Source organism: Strix uralensis, chromosome 13, assembly GCF_047716275.1.
Source record: "Strix uralensis isolate ZFMK-TIS-50842 chromosome 13, bStrUra1, whole genome shotgun sequence".
NCBI lineage: Eukaryota > Metazoa > Chordata > Aves > Strigiformes > Strigidae > Strix > Strix uralensis.
The window spans coordinates 25,007,997-25,016,043 of NC_133984.1; the positions used below are offsets into that span (position 1 = coordinate 25,007,997).

General features: G+C 43.8%; 1 protein-coding gene across 1 annotated transcript; it reads right to left on the reverse strand.

The window, feature by feature from the left end:
- Positions 1–3,910: 3,910 nt before the first annotated feature.
- LOC141949123 (E3 ubiquitin-protein ligase RBBP6-like) lies at positions 3,911–7,794 on the reverse strand. The gene is made up of 3 exons (XM_074882355.1): positions 7,629–7,794; positions 4,618–4,717; positions 3,911–3,995 (listed from the first exon to the last, which is right to left on the reverse strand). The coding sequence occupies exons 1-3, from the start codon at positions 7,792–7,794 to the stop codon at positions 3,911–3,913; spliced, it is 351 nt and encodes a 116-aa protein (XP_074738456.1).
- Between the last annotated feature and the right edge of the window lie 253 nt (positions 7,795–8,047).

Genomic DNA, 8,047 nt, shown 5'->3' on the forward strand with positions numbered 1-8,047 from the left:
CATTGAAAATTCCAGCTTTCCCTGGAATTTTGAAGGGCTTTGCACCACTGCCATAGAACCTCTGTATTTCAGCCCAAGAGAAACAATTCCTAATAGGGGTATTTATGTAACTGCTGCGTAACTGCCAAGGTAAAACCATTAAAAACCAAGTGACACCAGAAGCCCCCCACAATCTTACCCCATTTGTTGGGCAGTTCTTTCTATAGTGGCCGGGTCTTCCGCAGCGAAAGCAAATATAGGATGGTGGAGGTGGACCCAAGGGTTTCTTCACGTAACTGAAAGGTTTTTGGGAAAAAAAGAAAATGGTATGTATGCGTCTCTCTTGTTCCAACAACCATCTCTACAATGTTTCCACAGTCTTCAAAGAACAGGTAGGACTTTGCCAACACTTACTTGATTGGATCGTACTGACGGCAAGACTGGATCATCATAGCTCGTATTTTATCTTCCTCAGAAGCGTTGGCTTCAGCCAGATTGCCGGTCTGTTTAACAGGTAATTATTGGACACGCACATTAGAAACACATTTAAGCTCCCCCAGCCAAAGACTCACCCAACCCTGCAAAAAGCAGCCCAGCAGTAGCTGAGGTTGCACGAAAGCAGCTGCTTCTATGAGCCAGGGTTGTCCCAGAGATGTTCTGGGGAGCCCTTACGCCATCACATGGTGTCTCTGTGCCTGTTAACCTGCTTGGAAGGAGCATTCTTGGGCACTCAAAACCTGAGGCTGTGTTTGTACCTTACATAAGGACTTGTGTAACCAATCCAAATGTCTTCCAAGCAGACTGAAGCTCTGCGTAGAAAAAATTACATTATCCAGTATTTTTAAAAGGATTCTTGACCTCCAGAGTATTTGAAGGAGAAAATCTCCGCTGTACATTTAATTGAGAGAGATGCATGCAAGTATCAGTATTTACATTTTGCAGCATTAAAAGGACATACAACTTAGGAGTCAGGGAAGTTGCTTTTGCTCACTGAAATTCAGCTTTAGACACAGAAGCATTCAGAGGAATCAAGCTTTTTATAATTCCTCAGCAAGACAAAAGATTCTTTCCAGCAGAAATTGGACCATGGTGTGCTGTAGGCAGCCCAAACTGCATGTCCCCTGCCTACTCGCTTCTTCACGTTAAGTGATTTAACTACGGTCAGCACAACCTGCAGGTTTTTTCCTGTTTGCTGTGCCCTTCTAACACACAAATTGTAGTAGAAACCTTATGCAGAACTAGACCTTCAAATTATCGAAGCCAGCTGATTTTTTGTAAGTAGCATTTGTTCAAATGTTCTCATTACACACTAGTCCGGATACCAGCAGGGTCGAAGGGAGGGATGTAAAGGATACGGACCTCCAAGCACCCATCATTCAGACCAACCACTCATGGTTTTGGTTTTATATGCATTCATTCGCAAAAGCAACCCACTAGTTTCAACAGTTTGGCTGTTTTATAGACACAACAGTAACATAATCCAGATCAACATCTATGAAACCCCTTCCGTTACCATTTACAGAAAACTTTACAGATACTTGATCAATTTGTTTAAACCCAGACTGTTTACAAGACACATCCAACCCCCACAAACCATTACTAGGCACAGACCATAATTCAAATACGGAATTTCCTACAAGGTAATAATAAAGCAGAAAACTTTTCAACACATTGCCTCCATGCCAAGCCCGTCTGCACCGAGGAGGTTGGACTATATCAGTTTGGAGCTGCTTTACATTACGTTCCTGCATTTTTCTGAAATACGTACATTTTCTCAAAAGCTTAAATGTGTACAGCACTTGGACAGTTTTTCACATTTTAGAGTCAAACTTCACATGAGTTTACAGAACCAAGGACATGTTCAGGGACAGCGCTAATGGAGACCACTTTCTTCTGGTGACTACCTTCCAAAGTAACTGTTGGGCTATTTTTCCCCAAATGTACACAATTTAATTCTGCAGTGAGAGAGGGAAGAAGAGAGTGGGAAGAGATTTCTTGAACTCCAGCCTTTATTTTCAGAAGAAAGAACTAGCCCCTCTGCATGGCCCTGCCTTCTCTATTCTCTAAGACCAGTAATTTGACAGGCTCACACTACGCCTTTTCACAAAGTGCAACCACTAGTGCTTTCCCAGACAAAGTTACACATTGTTGAGCAAAAAATGCAAGCAGTTCCATAGCAAACCATGGCATTACAGCAGCTTCAGAAGGCCACCTCTGCTAATACACTGCACTAACACATTGGGATATTCCTGCAAACAATTAGGCACATTTACACAATTTACAGTCTGCGTTCAAACAAATTAGGGTGTGTTGTCCACTCTCCATAGACTACAAGTTATGAAACTGTGCAGCATTCAGAGAGTGGCTCTATAACTGCAGTGACTAGAAACTCAACCGTAGCCACGCAATTGTCCGTGTTACACAAACGCTTCTATTTTGGCTGTTGCAAACCCCCCCTGAAATGTCCATAACTTGCAGCCAGTTAAATTCTTCTGTGAAAATTGTGTCAGTCTCCAACACAAAATTAACACAAGGTCTGAGAAACAGTAAACAACTCCCGAAGTGCTGCTTCTTTATGTCTTGAAGATGAGCAATAGTGCAACATTACGTTGAGGGGCTCCCCTTCTATCCTCCCAAACTGGGAACTACTCTTTACAGGATACTATGGAAATATACACACATTTTAAAGTTAAAACCAATACTGTAAATTATTAAAAATTAAGTTTTGCTCACATTACAACAGTTATCCAGTTATACCTCACCGTACAAGATTTGAAAATATGAAGCAAGTGGGTTTTGTTGTTGTTGGTGGTGGGTTTTTTTAAGTCTTTGACAAGAATATACACATACCTTAATGAGCTGGGCCAGAGGAGTGGGTGCAGAAGAGTCCTCAATCTGTTCACAAAAAATGAAACACACATTCAAGTTGTAGAATCAAAACATAGCAAAAGTTAACCTCTACTGTAGCCTGAAAGTCTGCACTACATCCTCCGAGTGTCACGGAAAGAGACATGTCCAACCTAATGTAAGTGTATTGGTTCAAAACAAAGTCCACACCTATGACAGCTTCAGAGGGCCTACGTGGTTCATGAGAAGCAGCTAAACTCGGTGCGCTGGGTTTTAGATATTTGCATTTGCAGACAAACTATGAAACTAAACCGTTTCATCGGATAAAACGGAAAGATCAAATGCAGAACTTAGGAATGCCACTTCAGGTAGCAACAACATTTAAACTCACAGCAATCTGTTAGAGACTTTAAGTACTCAGAGGAGGCCAAACAATAGCACTTCAGTTATACAGCTTTAGGAACAAATACCCAAGTATTTCAGGACACGAAAAGGAATCTTAGCTGCACAGAACTGTCCTCAAAATGTATGGGATACGTTGATTTTGGGATTTGTTTGAACCGCCAAGTCAAAAGTAAGAAACAGTACCAAGAGCAACAACAATGGTTTCTCAGTGTGTTTTGATAACATCTTCCCAAACTGTTAGGCAGAGAAAGTATTTAAAAACAAAAGCTAAGTGATACAATGTGAAAATGGCAAAAAATACACTCCAAACAGTTTTAATTGCAAGAAACAAAGAGCACACGACAGCCTATACAAACATACTAGCTCTAGACAGACAGATGTAGAACACAGCACCATTGAATTGTGCAAACCTTGAACCTACCTGATCTAAAAACAATCCTACGTTATCCGTACAACACAAAGTCATTCAGGAAATATTCCAGCATATTCAATACGAAACACAATGCATCACTAGGCACAAATACCAATATTCACATTAGAACTGTGCAAATGATGGCATTACTCAGTTTTCACTGTGCTGTGAATCAAATACATGGTCTCTACAACATATACTATGTCTTGCTGCAGAACAGATTAAGTTAATGTTTGGGAGATTAATACGAGGCTACGTTGTTTAGAATTAAGTGCAATGTGTAGAAAAAAAGTGTGAGGTTGTGTTTTTACATACCGCTTTTGGTGTTCCACTCACTGGCTCAGTTCGAGTTCTAGAGGAAGAAATAAAGGTGATGAGAGCTTAGAACAAAGCACTTGTACCCAACCAAAAGCAGTGAAAACAGATTATAAAACCTGAACATCAAAACATTATGATCTGATAGTCTAGTGAATGTGGAAATGTATTTGTATACATAAACTGTTCTCTCTTGGCACATTCAGTGCAACTAAAAAAAAAAAAATCCCATTTCTAGTTTGTCAGCAATTACTGTCAGACTTACAGCTCTAGAACACAACAGTGCCAGAGGAAGTCCTCAGATATTTTGTCTCTGCTGTGTAAGCATCAAAACGATGAAGTCTGTGCTACAGCTTTGTGCTCTTAAATAATCAACCATTCAAACAACGACCCTTGGTCTCTCCTCTGTAGCCAGTATGCCAGAAAGCCAGATCTGAGGCATAAGAATACCTGCCATATCCCACCCCGCCTCCCCCACATGCAAGACACAGTCAAACACTGACAGACTCTTCTGAGAGGGGAACATGCGTATCTCTCTTTATTGTAAAAGCAATAAAAAGAAGAAAGATACACTCCGAATGCCTCTGTAAACTAATCTCCATACAAAAAGTTAACACACTGCAACCCCTCACAGACTACAGTGCTTTATGGGTACTTACATAAATCGTGTTTTGCTGGTAGTTTTGACTCCTCTAACAGGGACTCTTCTAACAATCACGGAGGAGTTCTTAGGAATCAGGGTGTTATCATCTGTGTATTCTGAAAACAACACCAATACAGAAGAAAACATTAGTCAGTTCGTAAGAATGTATATTAATATGTAATTACATAGCACTTGAGAGAACCCCTTTGCAGACATAAAAGCAAAATTTTGTATGTGACATGGCACTCCTGTCGTCTCAACACACTAACAGAACCTTTCAAGAAGTCTTCAGGTTTGAGAATCAAACACCAGCAGCAAAACCTTTTCCATTCTTTTCAAACAGTTTGGATGCCAGCAGCAAAATGGTCTCAGAGGTCACTAAAGGAGAGTCTGCACATGCCTGAGGTTCTTTCCTGACCTAGCTCAAGTTGCTTTTGCTTCTGTTAGGCTACAAACCCGAGAGATCTTTGGAGAGGAACAAACCACAGCAAAGTCTCACCTGCATAAACCAGAGTCTAAAGTCTGACCAGTTTGCCCTGCAACAAAGCAGGCGCTCGGCTAAAGCATGCAAACTCTGCGCCGCTGCTTTCCGAGCTGTTCACTAAAAACGATTCCCCTGGGCTGCGAGTGCTGGGGACTGACAGAACACAGAAGAGAGCCGCCAGCTCTCTGCTTCTCGGGGCTTCATCCATCGACAGCCACACTGTCAGCTGCTCAGGGCTGTACATGCGAATGCAAACGGAACCGGCAGGGCTAGAATTTGGATCACAGAAACCTGAGGGGTTTTTGAGCTTGCTTTCACACGTAGGGCAGAACTGGCTCCAACTAAAGTGGTGTCTCCTCTCTTAAGCTAATCATCTAGTTTGAAAAAGCCAAAGGGACGTGAATTCTTTCAATTCACTTTTTGCAGAGCAGAGAGACTCAAATGAAATTAATTACGAAGACAAGTCTTCTGAAAAGCCTTTTGAAACCAGAGTGTGCCTGAAGGTCTCCATGCTTTGCCTTGGCTCACACCGTGTTCGTCTGTGAAGAGGAGGAGCTACCTGAGACACGTTGACTGAGTGAGCCTCAAATGTAAAGATATCTCCATGAGTGAGTCTCACATGTAAAGACATCTCCATGAGAAGTGTTTATGTATTGTACTTACGCAAGCTGGATATGAGTAAATGTTTTAAAGCACCATCAGCAGCCATGCCCTGTAATCTGCTTACAGTTTTAACTATTAAAAGCCCTTACCTTTGCAGGTTGAATCAGAACAATGGCCCGAAAGCCAAAGTTGCTGTGAAAGTACTACTAATGACAAAACCCAAAGCTTTTACAGAAGTCATACCCTGAAACCAACGCCTAGAGCTCTGCTCAAATGGGGAATCTCACCATTACACAGCCACCTGTCAGGAAAGGCCTGAGATGGGACTTTTTGATGTCGGAGGAGCTCAAACAGCACTGAGGCTGACAAGCAACGGAGAGATGATGCCAGCTGCAGCTCTGGAAGCCCAAAGCAGCTGTTTCCACCTGCTGAACGGAGTCATACAGAGTGTTCTTTCTGGTCCAGATCACAAACCACTGACTGAGATTTCAGAGGCACAGGATAAGTAACAGTGGCTCCACAAAAAGGCAGGAGTTTGCTACGCCTGTGCCCAGCTGAGGGTTCTGGTAGGTCTGCAGAGGATTGCAGGTGGCAGCACCTCTCCTCGAGGGAGGCTGTGTATATGAGGACAGCATCCAGTGCACTTATTTGCCAATTCTGCAAGCCTGCAGAGGTCAGCTGGAACATGCACAACAGGTGTATGATGCAAAAAGAGGAATGGGTCCTCTTTTTGTATTTTATGACAATTCATTGACCATTAGAAGAGAAGCATTGACATCTGCCTTCTGAATAGACTGTCCTTGCATGCAGATATATATAGACAGAGAGAGGGATGTTTGTTTTCAATGTACTTGTGAAGTGCACAGGGAGGAGACCTCCAGCCATCTAATACCAGACTGATAGAAAAATGAATTCCCCTTAAAAGTCAATCAGTACACATTTCAATGGATCAACAGAAAACTGAAGAGTGACAATAACCTGGTGAAGTAAAGGCTTTATTTGCACAGGACACTTATCAGGGCACATATTTGTATGTGGGACTTGAAGTATCCCACCAGCTGGGTCACTGAGGCAGAGAATTTGTGGAAGAGGGTTTACAAACAGCGGAGTGCACTGCTGAAGTAGTTCTGTGAAGGGACCTGTTGGCTTTCATACATTTATTTTTCCTTCACGTCAATTAATTGAGTTCATTTTGGTGATGAAATCTGTGTCAATGATGAAATCTGGTGAAGTTAAACAATGTAGACTTAAAAGTTAACTTTTTTGGTCCCCGGAAATTTCTCTTTGCTTGCTTTGAATTTAACAGCTGCCAGCTTAGTCTAACAGCTCTCAGACAAAACTGGCATCTGCCAGCAGGAGCCTGTTCCCCGCAGGCAGCAACATCCCATGTAGCTGCGGGGCCTTGGCAACTACCAGTGTCACTCTGCCTCGCCACGACTCCACATCTGCAGATTGAGCAGTGACATCACGCTCAACAGGGCTTCTTTTCACGCTTGTCCAAGCAGAGCTCCAACAGAAATGTTCAACAAAGCTGGAGCCAACACCATTGTTGATTCCTACTCCCTTCTAGCACAAAACTTGTTTTACTGCCAGTGATGGCCAGTAAGTGGCTACTGGGCTTTTGCAAGCACTAGACATTGCACATCGACCACGTAGTCTTCTACGCCCAGATCCATGTCTAACAACAGATCGGAACGGCTCTGTGAGGTCCCCGCACAAGCCACAGCTACCGACGGTGGCCGAATTGCACTGTCCCTTCCCACCCCACTGAATCGCTGGCGCCACTTGCCCTCCTGGTTCCCCGCACGCCGGCGGGACGGGCCCCAGGCTGACTCACACCGTGTGGGGACAAGCCACAGAGAGCAGAGTGTGGCCCCCGCAGGCTGCGGCCGCCACCAGCCGGGCAGTGCCCGAGGCCCCGTGCCCGCCGCCCCACGCACCTTCTCCGGTCTGGGCATTGGATATCTGCAGCTCGCAGTTGGTCACCTTCAGCTTCTGGCGGCTCATGATCTGGCGCTTCAGGTCACCGAGGGAGATGTGGAGGCCGCTGAAGGTGACCGTGTCATAGTGCAGCAGGGAGAAGAACTTGTAATGCACGCACGGCATGGCTGATGTTCCACTCACTGGCTTGGTTCGAGTTGTAGAGGAAGAAATAAAGGTGATGAGAACTTAGAACAAAGCACTTGTACCCAACCAAAAGCAGTGAAAACAGATTATAAAACCTAAACACCAAAACATTACGTTCTGATATGTTCATTATGTTCTGATGGTAAGGACTTTGTGAGTCCCAGCTGGGAATGGCCTAACAGGCCCATGTGGGCCCAGGACTCAAAAGATGCTGCAAGTCCATCCCAGAGAA

Excerpts from the sequence above, each read along its gene's own strand:
- LOC141949123 (XM_074882355.1), bottom strand. The coding sequence starts at position 7,794 with ATGCCGTGCGTGCATTACAAGTTCTTCTCCCTGCTGCACTATGACACG. Across the intron at positions 4,718-7,628 it reads CAATGCCCAGACCGGAGAAG|AATACACAGATGATAACACC; the intron begins GTGCGTGGGGCG and ends TGTTGTTTTCAG. Across the intron at positions 3,996-4,617 it reads ACCAGCAAAACACGATTTAT|AACTCGAACTGAGCCAGTGA; the intron begins GTAAGTACCCAT and ends TTCTTCCTCTAG.